General features: G+C 42.4%; 1 protein-coding gene across 5 annotated transcripts in view; it reads right to left on the bottom strand.

Annotated features, from left to right (window-relative positions):
- Positions 1-17,009, bottom strand: part of OSBPL1A (oxysterol binding protein like 1A) — a 93,855-nt gene extending 76,846 nt beyond the window's left edge. For 2 of the 5 annotated variants that reach the window (XM_084849683.1, XM_084849684.1), the window contains exons 1-5: positions 16,898-17,009; positions 7,231-7,356; positions 4,738-4,823; positions 2,809-2,883; positions 2,434-2,545 (exon numbers count right to left, since the gene is read on the bottom strand). In XM_084849683.1, coding sequence (XP_084705809.1) covers positions 2,434-2,545; positions 2,809-2,883; positions 4,738-4,823; positions 7,231-7,356; positions 16,898-17,003 — 505 coding nt within the window. In that variant the 5' untranslated portion in view covers positions 17,004-17,009. The remainder of the gene's footprint in view (positions 1-2,433; positions 2,546-2,808; positions 2,884-4,737; positions 4,824-7,230; positions 7,357-16,897) is intronic. The other 3 variants (XM_084849687.1, XM_084849685.1, XM_084849688.1) reach the window with 3 other exon arrangements.
- Positions 17,010-17,248: the final 239 nt, after the last annotated feature.

Raw genomic sequence — 17,248 nt, 5'->3', positions numbered from 1 at the left:
GTTAGAGCAATACGACAATGGAACCAATGACCTAGGGAGGTGGTGGGCTCTCCCACACTGGAGGCATTCAAGACGAGGCTGGACAGCCATCTGTCAGGGATGCTCTGACTTGGATTCCTGCATTGAGCAGGGGGCTGGACTCGATGGCCTTGTAGGCCCCTTCCAACCCTACTATTCTATGATTCTAACCTACTGATTGCCTTCTGATGCAAACAGGAACACCTGGACTCTCATGAAACAGGAGACTATCTCTTCAAAGACTTCTGGGTGAAGCATCCATTCTCCTTGGTTTAGCCATTTCCTGCTTAGCCAGTCAGCCTGAGTATCTGCTTAGGTATTCCACAGAGGGATTCTAGGTGATGTTCTGCCCAAAGAAAGAGGGAGCCTGCCTCTGCCTAGAGGTCTGGAGATTTGATTTCTCCCTGATGGCTGATGTGTGCCTTTGGCTGTGACTTTGTCTGCCTGGATGAAGACCCATCTGAGAGAAAGTACTTGCATGAAGTGTTGAACCGCTAGCCTGGTCACCTGGAGTTCTAGTAGGTTGACAGGAAGCCACGACTCCCTTGAGGACCAGGTTCCTTGAACCATCCTCCCCTTGCACAGAGCTCCCAAACCAGAAAGGCTGGCATCTGATGTAATCACTGTTTTGGGGGGATCCTGGAGAGGCACCCAAGTTAAAAGACTTAACTGGAGCAGCGATTTTGCCTTTGACCACTAGGTGGGGCATAAGACATGCACAAGAGAAAAAAACAGTCTCTATGTTCAACATGGAGAGCAAAGACTATTTTTGAAGCTCAATGGATTTTATTAAGTTTTGTTGTTGTTCAGTCGTTCAGTTGTGTCTGACTCTTCGTGACCCCATGGACCATAGCACACCAGGCCTTCCTGTCCTGTGCTCTCTCCCGGAGCGTGCTCAAGTCCATATTCATTGCATCAGTGATGCTATCTAGCCATCTCATCCTCTGCCGTCCCCTTCTCCTTTTGCCTTCAGTCTTTCCCAGCATCAGGGTCTTTTCCAGAGAGTTTTCTCTTCTCATTAGGTGGCCAAAATATTGGAGCTTCAGCTTCAGTATCTGTCCTTCCAATGAGCAGTCAGGGTTTATTTCCTTTAGGATGGACTGATTTGACCTTGCAGTCCAGGGGACTCGTAAGAGTCTTCTCCAGCACCACAGTTCGAAAGCATCAATTCTTGGGTGCTCAGCCTTCCTTATAGTCCAGCTCTCACAGCCATACGTTACTACTGGGAAAACCATAGCTTTGATTATACGGACCTTTGTCAGCAAGGTGATGTCTCTGCTTCTTATTATGTTGTCTAGGTTTGCCATAGCTTTCCTCCCAAGGAGCAAGTGTCTTTTAATTTCATAATAATTTATATAATATAATATTTATATAATAATGTAATAACAATTAAACTTATTCAGTTTACTATGTGTCATACATCAGCTATATGTTATAGTATGATTAGTTTGCTTGAGTTCATTGAGTTGGATCCAGAAGTAGTGGTTAGGAGAGTTCTACTCACGCTGAAGGAAGGGGGTGTGGAGACTATCTTCACAATTCCTCCTTCTCCCTGCAGCTCCCTGTGCTTCCTGAAAAGCTGCTCTGGAAGCGTGGGAGAACCTCCACAACAGCTCGAGAGACAATGACACACACATTTCTACACAAAATGGTGTAAGTTTCAAGTGTGTACCATATGACGTAATGCAGAGGTTTTTTTGTGGGTGCCCTATAGCCTATCCCCCACACACACTTTCAGCTGCTGCGCCTGCTTCACTGTGACAATAGAGCACCCACCTGAGCCACAGATCCCCAGTGTGCCACTGATGAACATGTAACACAGCAACCTGATTTAAATGAGATGCTGGCTCCATGGAACACCACATGGTTACATTTTTCTTGCACATCCAGTTTCATGGTTAAATCAGGCCTATGTTCCTTATGTATCATGAGATAGTAAAGAGTCAAGATTATTAGGTTAACCACAGATGCAGACATTGCTGTTTTGCATTCACATGCTTTCTAAAGTCACTGTGCGAGTGGTTTTTTGCCACTGAAAATAAAATTTGGATTCATTTCATACAAAACAAGCAGAAGCAGGGAAGCCACCGGAAGGTACACCTGCATGGCAAACTGCTGGCACACAGAGGTTTGCCATGTGGAGCGGCCCCTGCCAAGGAGTTTTCTCCATGTCATCAACGGATTTCTGGTGTTAGAGAGATCATGCTACACATATCTTCAATGCAGACATGGTTTCAAGCAGCCTCTGTCAGTGAGAAGTGCTTAGTCATCTTGGTAAAATATTATATAAGGATGAGAGATTACCACTTTTCATACTGAATGATGAAACCCAGCTAGAAACTGCAGCTGTAAAGCACCTTTCCTGGAACTTCAGTTCCAATTATCTAAAGTACACAGATGGTATAGAATGGATACCTTCCAGCATCTCTCTTATTTCTTTATCATGTGTAACATCTTTTGCGGTTTGCCCATTCCCGTTAACAATGGAAGTATCAGCCTCATATTCCAAAAGCAGCATAACCACCTCCTGAAAGACAAATTTAGTATTCATTATTTATAGAGACTTCTCAGCTTTTATCTGGTTTAGTTTTGCTCCGCACATTTGTCTTGGAAAGTAAATATCGTGAAGTAATTAACCAGAACACATTTTGGCAGGCTAACAGCAAAAAGAAAAGTTTAAATCAGAAAGTTGACAAATAAAGTATCTGTAATAAATGGAAAAGTCATGGGGAACAAGGGTGTACCCCTGCATTTAAATTAGATATGCTAGGCAGAACATGTTCATTTTACCTTGCGCCCAGTAAAGGCTGCACGATGCAATGGAGTGTCTCCCATATCATTTAGCACATTTACTTCAGCACCAGCCTAGAAAGAGAGATCGTTCAGTGGTGTTTGGCATCCAGGTCAATATTTTACAAAAATAGAACTTGTAGTGATCAGTCACTAGGAGACATTATTTCAGTCTTTTCTTCTTTGAAAAGCGTATTTAAGGTAAGTGGGCCTTTTGATATTCTAAACAGTTGAGGACTACCCAAATCAAAGCACCTACAGAGATTTTTAATTGAAGGTCTAGATTATGGCTTTTCACGCTATTGCTTTCAATGGACTTTCTTCCACGTGGAATTTGTTTTGTTGAGGAATAGTAAGAGGCTGTTTTAGGAGGACTATAGAAAAAAATTAGTAAAAAAATGTGAATTTAGCCAGCATAGTTAAAACTATATTTGCTCCATGCTGCACCCACTTGGAATTAAAACTTTTCAAAAGGAAAGCAGTTTGACCAATTTCTTTTTCCTATGTTCATTTGCTATTGTCTTGGTAGCCAAGCTAACTAATTTAGTCTTAAATTGAGCCCTTCTGTGTTTGGGAAGGTAACATTTCCAGTGTGTCAGGCTACCTCATCACCACCTCTAATCCAGTTTGTTCAAATTGGCTCCAGCTTAATTTTTCTCTCAAAAGGGTTACAATGAGGTCACAACAAACTACACATGCAGCAGAACTAAACGGCTTACACGGTTTTAACAATGACCCAGCTGTACAGAATTCAAAATTACAGTTAGGAGGCCTGATTCTATTCCTGACTCCTGCCAATGGTTCTTGGGCTAATAGTTTCAACTCAACAACTTATTTTTCAAACTCTGGCACCAGTGTTCCTTATTTTAGAGCACTAGGGTTAATGCAAAAAGATCTTTAACGGAATGAGCGCTCTTTGGATCAAGAGTCAAGTTGTGTCACTTATGCTCTATAAACTTTTAAATCAGTTTGAAACATGGTCTCTTGTATTCCCCAATAGTTGCTACCAGTATTAAGATGCACTGCTTGTATACAGCCAAGGTGGCCATGTTGACCATAAGTAAAATTCTAAAGTCCATTACTGTCATACCTTCACTAGACTAACCAAGAGATCATAAAAAATGTACAAGCATTCAAGATGTCCAGATCCCTTCATCAGGCAAGATGTTACAAAAAGTAGGCTGGAGGTGGAGGAATAGGGGAGAAAGAAAATGCCTTGATGGTGAAGTCACATGGTCTGCATGTTCAGAGTTCCAGAATGGAATGGAGGAGGAAGGGCCTGCAGACATTCAAATTAGGCTATGTAGGTAATATGATAGTTACAGGAAAAACCTGGTGCTGCCCCTGGAGCTGCTGGGACAAAGAAAGAGAAAAATGTTGGATCCTCTATTTTTGAAAATATAAAATCCAGCCCCCACCTCACACCCTGCTTTTCATGATTTCTTGCCTGATGAAGAGATCCGGAGATCTTGAACATGTGAACATTTGTTGTGAACTTTTGGTTGGCCTAATAAAGGTATTACACTAACATGGATTTTGGAATGTTGCTTCATATATATCATTTGTGCACATACATATGATAGTTCTGTTGTATTACTGGGAGTATATGACAGAATTCTTTACACACTGAAATCAGTGTATATCAGTCCTATGCGGGCATGACATCCAACAAGTGGATAATGGGTGTGCTGAAGGGGTGGAACCAGTTCTCCCCCACCTTCTGCCAGGTACACAGAGTAAGTGTCTGCAAACAGCTTTCATGCTTTCAGTGACACTAACATTTCAGCTTTTTGAACTTCCAAAGAAGTTCTTTAGTGATTATCTTTGGATACTGGATGTTCAACTAGGAAGTCTCTTGGGGGGAAAAATGCTGCTTTTTATTTCACAGAAATATTAATATACTAAAAGATAACAAGCTAAAAGTTCTACCTTCAGCAAATCCTTGACAACGCTGATATGCCCAAAATAGCATGCGAGATGAAGAGGTGTCCAGCCCAAGTTAGATTTGCTTCTGCCTAAAGGTACAATGTAAAATGTGACAAATCCATACTTCAGATCCCTTCCTGCAACCAAAAGCTCTTGTGTCCAAGAAAACTGCAAAGGATCTTTCATGACTCTATACTCCTTATTTATTTATTTATTTATTGCATTTATACCCCGCCTTTCTCCCTCTCGCAAGGAACTCAAGGCAGCTTACATTATCCTCCTCCTCACCGTTGTATCCTCACAACAACAACCCTGTGAGGTAGGTTGGGCTGAGAGTCTGTGACTGGCCCAAAGTCACCCAGTGAGCTTCCATGGCCAAGTGGGGACTAGAACCCGGATCTCCCGGCTCCCAGTCCATCACTCTCACCACTACACTACACTGGCTCTCATCAACTTGACATGTTCTCAGTGATGTCTGATAGGAATTCAGTTCTTGTTACTCTAAGTGAGAGCTAGTTGGTACAGTGTAAACTTCCCCAACCTGGTGCCCCCAGATACGTTGGACTACAACTTCCATTTGTAGTCAAACATGTTGTAGTCAAACATGTCTGAAGAGCGCCAGGTTGGGGAAGGTTTGTATATTGGTTGGAGTGTCAAACAAGGACCTGGAAAACCTGGGTTCCCGACTCAGTTCATTGGCTGTCACTATCTTTCAGCTTAACCTACCTCTCAGGGTTGTTGTATACCATCTTGATCTCCTTGGAGAAGGGCAAGATAAAAATGTGTTGCCTTTAGTTTCTCCAATGTTAGAGCAATACAATGTGAACCTTGTGTGCTAGACAAAGGAGTAGTTTTGGGTGAAGAAGTATGATATAGGAAAAAGTACTTCTGTATGCTAATCGTGCCTGTGCTGAATTTTAGGATACATGCTTATTTTGCTTTCATGAGTTAATCCTTTTCTTCAGCAGTATGTCTCCAGGATTTTGGCTTAGGGCATCAAGTGTTTTCACATACTTTTATGCAAAGCATACAGGAATAAAGAGCGAGGACTCAACATTAACAGCCAACATGAGACTATTCGGCATACCAGAATTCAAAAGGAGTTCGTAAAGACTTTTTAAGATGGCTCTCTCAAAGTTAGGCAACAACTGAGCAAAATCAAAGGGAATGAAGTTTAAGTCAAGATACGCTGTGAGCCAGTTCAGATGACACGACAATCCATCATGGGTTAATTAACCCTTGAGGGACCGTGGTATATGCTTTCCACCATTATGAATATGCAAGTCCCAACTGGTGGTTGCCTTGGCTTATTGTGTCATGTGAACAGAGCCAGGAAGCGTTATTCAAGGGTTAAACAACCCTCGCATAACCCTAAAATAGACTGTGAGTTATGCAAGGGTTGCACATGACATGACCAGCCACAGCAACCCCCAGTTGGGGGTTGCATATTCATAATGGTGGATGGGATGCGCCACCACCCCTTGAGGGTTAATTAACTAGATGGTCCCTCGTTTATGGAATGCTCTTCTCAAAGAAGCTCGTCTGGTGTAGACACTGCCATCTTTTCAGCACTAGGCAAAGACTTACTTATTTTCCCACACATTTGGACATTAAGGGATGGCCTAATTGTTGTGGGCTGCTGTTGTGGCGTTCATTCTAGGATTGCTGGGAGTGGGGGAGAAGAGAAATCTTGTGTATTGTGGATGAACACCTTTCATATTGTATTGTTTTTAGATTTTGTTTTATGCTGTTTATTCTTATTTGTATTATTGTGCTGATTATGGTTTATATTGATCTTGGTGGGGCGGGTTTGGTTATATTAATTATGCACTTCTGTATTTGTGTGTTGAAGTCGCTTTGAGACTGCTTTTTGCATTGGGAAGCGATGCATACATTTAATAAACACTACTACTACTGCTAGTACTACTAAATAGATGTGAGCGAAGAGGCCTAAGCTTCTAGCCTAAGCTTCTCCTCAGCTAATTTTCTATATCCAAAGAATAAAAAAAAAGTGGAGAGGACCATTAAATTATGTGAGCATGCACGTGCAGCCTGAAGAGAATCAGCCCAAACATAGGTTTACCACCTCAGCAAGAACTAGGCATTTGTGAGGACAGAAGAGAAGAAACAGGCTAAAAGCAGCTGTGTTAGCTTAGCATTTGTCTGATGGAGTAGATCATAATCCATCGATGTATTTCTTCAAATCATAGTTGATACTTTTGCAAGCAGTCAAGCAGAGCTGGCAGGTGTCTTGAGGCCTTTCAATCACCTGTTCTAAAACATGTCTTTTCCCACAGTTAAGAAGACATACATTGTGCTGTGATACGATATCTGGCCTGCAATTTTCAAAATTCACTGCTTGCTATATACCAATGTAGTTATTCAAGACGTGCCCAAAGACTATTCCTGTAGGCACAAGAGACCATCTATAATGAAGCCTTGATATCAACACTTCCAAATGCCCCAGGTATTGACTGAAAGGTAATCCATTCTAACCTTTGCAGTTGATATTAAAGGTAACCTCTCCTTTGTCCATGGTTTTCAATAGTTGCTGGACTTCTTCACTTTTTCCATTTCTAGCATTATGGAGAAGCTGTTGTTCTGCTTCCGTGTTCATCTCTGCTAAGATACAGATATGATTTTATTTTATTTATTTATTTGACTAATTTGTATCTCAACTTTCCACTAAACGAAGTGGTGCGCAAGACAAAAAGTAGGACAAAAAGTAAGAACTGAATTAGAATACAGTAACAGCATGGCAGATAATTAAGACATCAGAGTTGGCTAAAATATCAAGACTAATTAAAAGTCTGCCCAAGCAGAGTCGTCTTCACCTGACAATGGAAGCCACATGAACTACAAGTTCTTCTAAACCAGCATTAACCAAGAGCAACGAGCCAATACTTGCATGGAATCATTTTTAATATGGTAAGCTAAATTTGTTTTTATAAAGCCCCGTTTGCATGTCCTTTCACATGCACATCACAATTTGCCCAATTTGTCTTGCAGGGAGCAGTTTTGTGCTTCTCCAGAAGCAATTCTAGTAACTGGGAGAACTTCTTCAGGTTTCAGGAACAGCTGAAACAAGGGTTTTCAAATGCTCTGGCAAGTTTGTAGGATATCAGTGCACAGTGCTATAGATCTCATCAGTTATCTAAATGCCCATTTCAAATAATTTTGCTGGTTGTTTCCCCTACATTTTGACCAACTTTGTCCAGCCAAAAACAGTTGTATTTAGCTGCAATTATATGAATGAATTCACAAGCAGTCATGCAATCGTATGGACTATCCCTGAACAATAATAGCTATGCGACAATAATAGTAGGCCTATACTTTCATTTTATGGGTTTGGTCTGGTATATTGCTAATAAAATGCTATTTGTTATTTCACCACTGCAAGTTCATCAGAAATGCAATCTGTCCTATTAAAATGATCATCTACAGAGTGACAATCTTGTTAGATTTGCTGAAGAAACACAGAAAGGTTTACTCTCGTCATTCCATTTAGAATCAGCATGACCAGGATGATTACCATTTAAATTAAGCATGTTTGTTTGGTTGTTAATTAAAGTTCTCAGTTGTGGAAGAGTGTCATCATGTGTTCAACACAGAAGACGTAAGCATGTCACATTTATGTAGTTACTTCAAGTGAACTGGCAACATATTTACTTGGAAGAAATGTCCCGTTGGTTCAACAGAATGCACAAGTACTCACAATAGCTGGCTTAATTATTTTCTTTAGATTATATAGGGAGGCTTTCTAATACATGAGGGGCTAGAAGTGCTGCTACTTTATAACATTAGAAGAGCCAGGCTGGATCAGACCAAGGGTCCATCTAGTCCAGCTTTCTGTTCACCCACAACCAGCTGAGACATGAGAGCAATAGCACCCTCCCACACATGTTCTCCAACAACTGGTGTACATTGGCATACTGCCTCTGATACCGGAGGTAGCATATAGCCATCAGGGCTGGTAACCACTGATAATCTTCTCCATGAACTTGTCTAATCCTCTTTTAAGGCCATCACTACATCTTGAAATATTGTCAGTTGATTTTATTACATATAACCATAGGTTCATAGAATCATAGAATAGTAGGGTTGGAAGGGGCCTATAAGACCATTGAGTCCAACCCCCTGCTCAATGCAGGAATCCAAGTCAGAGCATCCTTGACAGATGGCTGTCCAGCCTCGTCTTGAATGCCTCCAGTGTGGGAGAGCCCACCACCTCCCCAGGTGGTCATTGTCGTATTGCTCTAACAGTCAGGAAGTTTTTCCTGATGTTCAGCCAGAATCTGGCTCCTTGTAACTTGAGCCCATTATTCTGTGTCCTGCATTCTGTGGTGATCGAGAAGAGATCCTGGCCTTACTCTCTGGGACAACCTTTCAAGTACTTGAAGAGCACAATCATATCTCCCCTCAGTCTTCTCTTCTCCAGGCTAAACATTCTTTCCATCTCTCTTCATAGGGCTTTGTTTCCAGTCCCCTGACCATCTTTGTTGCCCTCCTCTGAACCCTCTCCAGCTTGTCTGCATCCTTCTGAAAATGAGGTGCCCAGAACTGGACACAGTACTCCAGATGAGGCCTAACCAGTGCTGAGTAGAGGGGAACTAGTACTTCACAGGATTTGGAAGCTATGCTTCTATTAATGCAGCCCAAAATAGCATTTGCCTTTTTTGCAGCCACATCACATTGTTGGCTCATATTCAGCTTGTGATCGACAACAATTCCAAGATCCTTCTTGCTTGTAGTGTGGTTGAGCCAAGTATCCCCCATCTTGTAACTGTGCATTTGGTTTCTTTTTCCTAGGTGCAGAACTTGGCATTTATCCCTGTTAAATGTCATTCTGTTGTTTTCTGCCCAGCGCTCCAGTCTATCCAGATCACTTTGAATTTTGTTTCTGTCTTCCAAAGTATTAGCTATCCCGCCCAATTTTGTGTCATCTGCAAATCTGATCAGCATTCCCTGCACCTCCTCCTCCAAGCCATTAATAAAAATGTTGAAGAGCACTGGGCCCAGGACTGAGCCCTGCGGTACCCCTCTCGTTACCTCTCCCCAGTTTGAGAAGATCCCATTGATAAGCACTCTTTGAGTCCAATTCTGTAGCCAACTGTGAATCCACCTGATAGTTGTTTGATCTAGCCTAGTTTGCTAATCAGGATATCATGGGGCACTTTGTCCACAAACACAAAAAAGAGACAAGTCATGGAAAGGAAAAGGTTGAACAAGTCACTCAGATCAGTTCATCATGTGCACAATCTACAGCAACAGTTTTTAGGTTCTTTGCTCTTATCTTCTTAGCAGCCATTGCAAATAAGGCTATTTGATTAGTTACATAAAGATTCAGACCTTACACATCTGCTCGGCCAAAGTTCTGTCAGACATTTCTTCCAGCAAAGGTACAAGAAAACTTTTTCTGGGACTGGCATAAAGTTCACAAATACATATTATATACATAATGGATAATATCCTCTATTTGTGGAGTCCCAGATATACAAAGGCATTGAAATATGGTAACATTTATATGCTGTTGAGTGTAATAAAGTTCCTGACTATTCACAAGACAACAGAAGTTTTAAGCAGGAAGTTTGTTTAGTGGTTTTTGATAAGACACACATAATCACAAGATGCTCAACAGAACAGCTACACAGGCAGCATCCTTCCAAAGAGCCAAAGGGCAGACTACACTTACTTTTTTAAAGTAACAGAAACACATCACAAGACAGAACAAGTTCATACCATCCAACTGCCAGGCTTTTCAAAAAAGATCTAGCAGAGACATCATAAGGAATAATCTGTCTGATTCTAAAGAATTACTTGCATTAGCAGCATTTAAGCAAGGCGTTGTTACAAAAAACAGTCAACAGACCCATGGGCTTTAGTACAAAGTCAAGATGGCAGCATTTCTTTAAAAGCCTTTAAGGTGACATATACCACTGAACTCTAGTTGCTGTGGGGCAGGGCTGTTGCCCTCATGCCCTGCAGTGGGCTTGTATTTATTTATTAGATTTGTATACCGCCCAACTGGCAAATGCCCTCAGGTGGTTTACAAATAAACATCTGACTGGCCACTGTGAGAAGCAAGTTGCTGGGCAAGATGGACCTTTGGTCTGACATGCACTTTCCCCAAACCTATTGTACTTGCCAGGATCACCCCAACCCAACCCAGCAGACAAGGGTGCCCATAAGCCTGCAGCTTCTGAGGGGCAATTGCTGTCACTTATTCAAGACTGACCCATACAGCAAGGGTAAAAATACATATGTAGCAAGTTAAGGGATACTGAGCCCAAATGGACTATACCTATAAATACTAGAGCAATCGGTAAAGCCTCTTAAGAATGCAGTCAAGATGGTAGAATTTCTTTAAAAGCTAGATGTGGATTTCTATGGACCTAGCTATCGACTGGTAAACTCTTTGGGAGTTTCGTCAGTGTTTGCCCAGTGACCTTCAGATCTATCAGAGAGTTCCTATACATTGTTCTAAAATAGATCACATTGACTACTTTATCTTTAAAGCTTGAGAGTTCAGGGTTGCTATATAATCTAGATCATGCTGGCTCTGCAACTACCATATGTCTAGGAAATGGCTCAATTTTTTTTCCTTTTAAATGGTAAGAGACCCCACTGCATAGCATTAAGGGCGAGGGTTTGCAGAGCTAAGGACTGAAAAACAAGACAGTAAATTGATCAATTTCTGTGCTCAACAATAATCTCATTTTTAAAAAGACACATTGCCACTGCATTTTCATCCTTTCCTTTGTAACTAGAACTAAGGTTTGGTTTTTAGCATTAGATGTTTTAGCCAAGACCAGTGGTGCAGCGGTAAGTCTTGAAGTGCAGGAGCTCATCATGACAATGTGTGGATACACATCCACACGCACACCAAACAGCAGCGGTACATAGAAGAAGACACAATGTATTACAATCAGCATAACTACAATCCTATGCACAGTTATCTGGGAGTAAGTGTCACTGAAGTCAGGGTGCTTACAAGTTGAACCTGTCCAGTCTTAAGTAAAACACATGGAACTTTAACAAAAGATCTTTAGCCAGCTGAAATACAACCTTTTAAGTTTTAGCTGAAAATGCAAACAATCTTACAAATAAGTGTTACCATTTAAACTGCTGGCTTAAAGTAGGAAACCTGAAAGACGCATCTAGCCTCTGCTTGATTGTTTTCCTTGTTCTCTGACTTCCAATATTCTAATCTGGCACGAACTAGTTAAGCTTGAAATCCTCATTCAACTTGCCAGAACAAGATCTGCCAATTAACCTGGCACTCCTGGCATATGATGTCACCAGTCCTGCTCCAAAAAAAGTTCCAGTTCTGCTCCTCCAGCATTCCCTTTCAACTAACAACTGGCTGAGACATTGGATTTTGCTAACATCCTGTGACCAGACTTAACCACAGTGAGGTTGCATGTGATCCAATTCTAGAGTGGACATTGTGCATTTTTTGTTTTCGTAAGCAAGGAAGCTGGCCTTGCTGCTGCAGACTTAGTCCCATTTATACATGTATATGTTAAATATGTATTTGCACTTTTAAAAAGGAGATTCCATGGATTTAGTAGTATTGTCTTCTGTTAAAATTTTGATCTGTTTCTATTTTATGCTGCCTAATTGTGTTTTATAGTTTTCTGTGAGTTGCTTTGGGTGTATAAAAATACAGAAAGGTGGGATATTATTTACATAATAATAATAATAATAATAATAAAAAATACCATGGAAACAACCAATGAAACTGAATGAGAGTTATGTAACTTCCACTCTATCACTCTATGCACTTTCTGTTATGTGACCAATTAAATAACGCCTTTAATTTCAAAATATGCCTTGGGGCATGTACACTCCCAGATCAGCACTGTAATGCATGACTGAATTCATGAGAAATATCCTGGAGAAATGCAGACATGGTTTCTCAGTAACCCATCCCAAAACTTTCTGGGCGGCATGACAGAATGAATTCAGCTGTTCAACTTGCACAACCCGAATGGGTCTCTATGCCTATTACTGTTGTCTGTGTGGGCCAACAGAAAATTGTGCATGGTGCTTCAGCCAGCTCGTCTGGACTAAATGAATCCACAAAACAACATTGTCAACACAAATGCACAATGTCATTGTCTCCTAAACTGGGACTCTGCAAATATACCCTACAATTGGAAAACAATCAAATACACATTCACTTACAGTCTCATCCTAAGTATTCTTATGCAGAAACCCTGCTGCATTTAATCCAGGCACGCAGAACCTCTTTCAGCCTGAGGGCCAAATTCCATTTTGGAGAATTTCTCAGGGGCTGCATTCCAGTGGTGGGTGGGGCCAAAGGGGAAAAGGGTGGGGCCAAAATAACAAAGATATCAGCATATTATAGCTTAAAGCTCTCACTGCCAGTAACGAAGCCTCAGGAGAGGCATTTCAACCCTTTTGAATGCTGGAAAAACTGCACAAAACCCAGAAAATTACCAAATGATTGGTGGTTAGGAGAAAGAGGTGGGGTCATCAGGGTACCCCAGGGGGGCAATTTGGCCCCCAGGACTGAAGGTCTGCACCCCTGATTTAATGGAACAGGGACTTTTTAGTACAGATTCTTGCTTTCTCAATTTCATAAACAAGTCAAATGTCTCAAAACCATTTCATTGAATAGCCAATTGTCATTCTTTTGCAATATATGACAAATATGTTCCGTTTGTTTGGTCAGAGTTCTGCAGGAATTGGTTTTATTAGGATTCACCTGAAAGCTGGTCCTTTTCTTATGCTGCTCATGATAAAGTACAGTATTTACTTTACGTTGAGGATTCAGCTTTGGCTTTTGAACTGAATCATGAACTTGCACTAGCCAAGTCTAATGTATCTAGTGAGTTCACAGCCATGGTGCTATCTAATCACAGATGCGAGATATAATGAAGTGGTGGGAAGAACACTATACCCTTACTGTAGCATATTTGCCAAAAGGGGAGGAGAAAAAGCGACTACACAAGTTGCTTCCCTCTTTCAGGGGGAGGAGGGAACACTGGCAGACAGAATTGCAAAGAGCTCTAAAAGTTGGGTATGTCAAAAGACTGCTGCAGGGTCTGCCTTACATCACTATAGGATGTTTCATCATCTGCCTAACTCCATGAAATGTTGCAGTTCAATGCTGGGCATGGTGACAACAAATGCTGATTCTTCTGACTGCAGTATGCTGAAATTCCCTTTGCGTTATTCAGCAATTGCATCTGCTGTGTAGTTAAGTCCAGGGAGATAATTTTTGCTGAAATCTGAAAATTTCACATCCATCTCCTAACCTTTTGCTTGGAGCATCCTACAGCCCAAATCTGAAACAGTAGGAATCTAGTTCAACTTCGTCCTAGTGAATGGTACCAACTTTTCAGCTGCATTTTGTTATCTTAAGGTGCAATCCTATGCATGTTCCAGCTGGCTGGGGCATGCTGGAAGTTGTAGGCCTTTTTTCTGTCTAAACATGCATAGAATTGTGCCCTTAAGCTTTTTAAGTAACCTATATCCCTTCCCATTTGTAAAATGCACATTTAAGGAGCTGGCATTTATAGATAAGGAGGGGCTAGGAATGCTGCTGTTGTAAGCTAAATAAGAGGCATCTTACATGAATCTCCTATAACCAAAACTTTTGTGCTTATGTCTTTGTACGTCTCTATTGGTGCTTCCAGATAAGGCTTTTATTGTACACCCTGCCTCATTCACAGAATTTTATGGGTGATCCAGGCAACACTGTATTTAATTTGTGGCCCTCCCATCTTTTCCCACTGCTTCTCCTGTCCTTTCTCTTACCAGTAAAAAATATGTTAAGGAAGAAAGGACAGAATAACTGCGCAATGCCTTTTGATTGTTAGTGCTAGAAGCTTTATGCCTAGAAGCACCCAACTTAAGGAACAACTTATTACCCAAAAGCAAGGGTATGCAAATCTGGGGAATTACTGTGTTGGGTGGCATGGTGACTGAACTATAATGTGGTAGCAAAGAAGAATTGAGATCTCTCCTGAACTGAGAACATGTAACAACCATAATAATTACACAAATGCTAATATAAAGGTAGGTATACTTAATTCAGGTGGAATTTGCCCTATTATTTCAGGAGAGGAAATCTGAACAATGTAGGTCTCATTTAAACCTTTTTTTAAGGAACCCGCCTAAGGAACCTGTCAGACCATTGGTTCATCAAGCCCAGTACTGCTGAAACTGACTGACAGCTGCTCTCCGGGGTTTCAGGCAGGAGCTTTTCCAGCCCTCCCTGGAGCTGCCAGGGATTGAACCTGAGACCTTCTGCATGTAAAGCATGTGCTCTACCACTGATCTACAGCCCCAGGTTATTGTGTGTTAGGATACTGTAAACCTCAAATATAGTATTCAATCAATTTGGGATAGGATCTACATCAAATTATGACAGTTCAGTCAATGTAGTTGTGTGATTTAAAACATGTTCTTAGATACATGATAACCTAATACTAGACCCTGATGCTGAGAAAGACTGAAGGCAAAAGGAGAAGGGGACGGCAGAGGATGAGATGGCTAGATAGCATCACTTATGCAGTGAATATGGACTTGAGCATGCTCCGGGAGAGAGCGCAGGACAGGAAGGCCTGGCGTGCTATGGTCCATGGGGTCACGAAGAGTCGGACACAACTGAACGACTGAAAAACAACAAACCTAATAGTAATGAATCAAACAGACAAAAATCTTAGCTCTCCTTCTGAGCCAATCACCTGAGAAACTCCAATGAATTACAACACTACTTTAGCTTAAACAGTAAGAAAAATTCAGAGCAGCAAGACATTTTCAGCAACAAAAATAGGAAAAGTTTGGAATCTCTTTCCTTAGCTGTTTTTATGCAACTAGGTCTGTCACCACCACTTTAGGTAAGCTATTTTGCTTTACAGGAGAACATGTTCCCTTCTAGCAAGAATTTTCATTTAAATTGCCTTTTGCTTTTCTTGTATGTGTATTTCAACAAGCAACTGACACTGGTGAGTATATACACTGTATCTGACAACTATCCCTACTTTCTATCTTACTCAAAAGTCCTATGCAGATATTATAACATGCATGTCGTTGGACAAGGGACATGCATTTTTATTTGAAGCACACATTTGGTTAATTCTCACATTCAAATGTTCCCACATTCATCACAGGTGTGTTTGTGGCAACTTCATCTTCACACTGTCTCCTTAGAAATGCTGATAGTTTTTACTGTACGCTGCCTTTAGGTAGAATAAGAGTTGTAATAAAGTGTACATTTTTACTATATGCACATGCATTTTTAAGTTAGCTTGTATGCACACGCACAATAACAAATGCTTGCACAAGCTTGCACAGAGCTAAAGGCGCCTGATACTATCATGAATGACAGCACCCAGCATCGCTTGCAGACTACATGCTTTTAATGGGATTGTTGCAGCCTTGTTTTATGCCAGTGACAAGTTCAGCAACTGAAGCTTTTTGCTGCGGTCGGGCAAGGTCCACTACATTCCTTGAGTTATGCCACTGTTCCAAGAGTTTTTCTGGAACTCCTGTTCCAGAAAAGTAGTTGGACAACCCTTAAACTTTTCAACAATCCCTCTGTAGCCCTTTACAGTATTCCCAAAGCACCAGGTCCGAACAAATTCTGCAAACTCAGCACGAAAGATGAAGCCAGTCACACGAGACGCCGGCGACTAGCAAGGAAATTTCTCCCTCTCAGGCACGAGAAATTGTAGAAGTGTTCTCTTCATTTCTAGGCAAAGTCTTCAGGATCCTCTGCGCCCGTCGAGAAGGACCAGAAGCGCACGCTGCTGCGCTGTTACGCACAACCCAGAGGCCGCTAAGCAAGCGGCAAAGCGAGCTTGTCACTTCGACCACGCGTACGCGCGGGCGCTGCCAGCCAGCTCCTGGCCGCACTATACACTGGCTTGGGCGGTGGGGAGCATTGCTCTGCTGAACTGGGCGCCATGCCCTGGGCGAGGAGGAGGACGGAAACCGTATTAACCGGTTCCAGGAAGACGCTCTCATCCCATATGTCGTTGCCGACGCAAATCGTCTCAGAGCGAAAATCTCCACGCTCCGCGCGCAGCCCACCCAACCACCATGTGCGCGCGTGGCTCTTTTGGCGACGCGTTGCGCTTGCCAGCCTCGCGCGCGTGATATATATACACACACACACACACTCACTCACTCTCCACCCTCTCTCTCACCGCTTCAGGCGCCGCCGCCAGGCCAGCAGCAGTTCCGCTCGGCCAACCAAGGCCCCTTCTGCAAAGGCGCCTCCGCTCGCGTCCCATACCCTCCCCTTTGCCCCGCCCCTCCTGTTCTTTTATGGTTCGCGCCCCTCCCCGCGCGCGCACGTGACGGCACGCCGGGAGCATTCCTCGCCCGCCCCCGCCCCCCTCCCCGCCGGCCTGACCAGATAGACGCGACTCTCCGAGGGAGCCGCCGGGGAGACCCGTGGTCAAGGCGGAGCTCCTCCCAGCGGCACAGCCGTGCAAGGCCCTCAGCGCTGCTCCGGTGCCTTGTCCCCCTTGAGCGG

Source organism: Heloderma suspectum, chromosome 4 (assembly GCF_057233095.1).
Source record: "Heloderma suspectum isolate Gila_16-S chromosome 4, 16-S_ref, whole genome shotgun sequence".
NCBI classification, from domain to species: Eukaryota; Metazoa; Chordata; class Lepidosauria; order Squamata; family Helodermatidae; genus Heloderma; species Heloderma suspectum.
The sequence above is the reverse complement of the archived record's forward strand: the minus strand, read 5'-3'. Positions and strand labels throughout refer to the sequence as shown.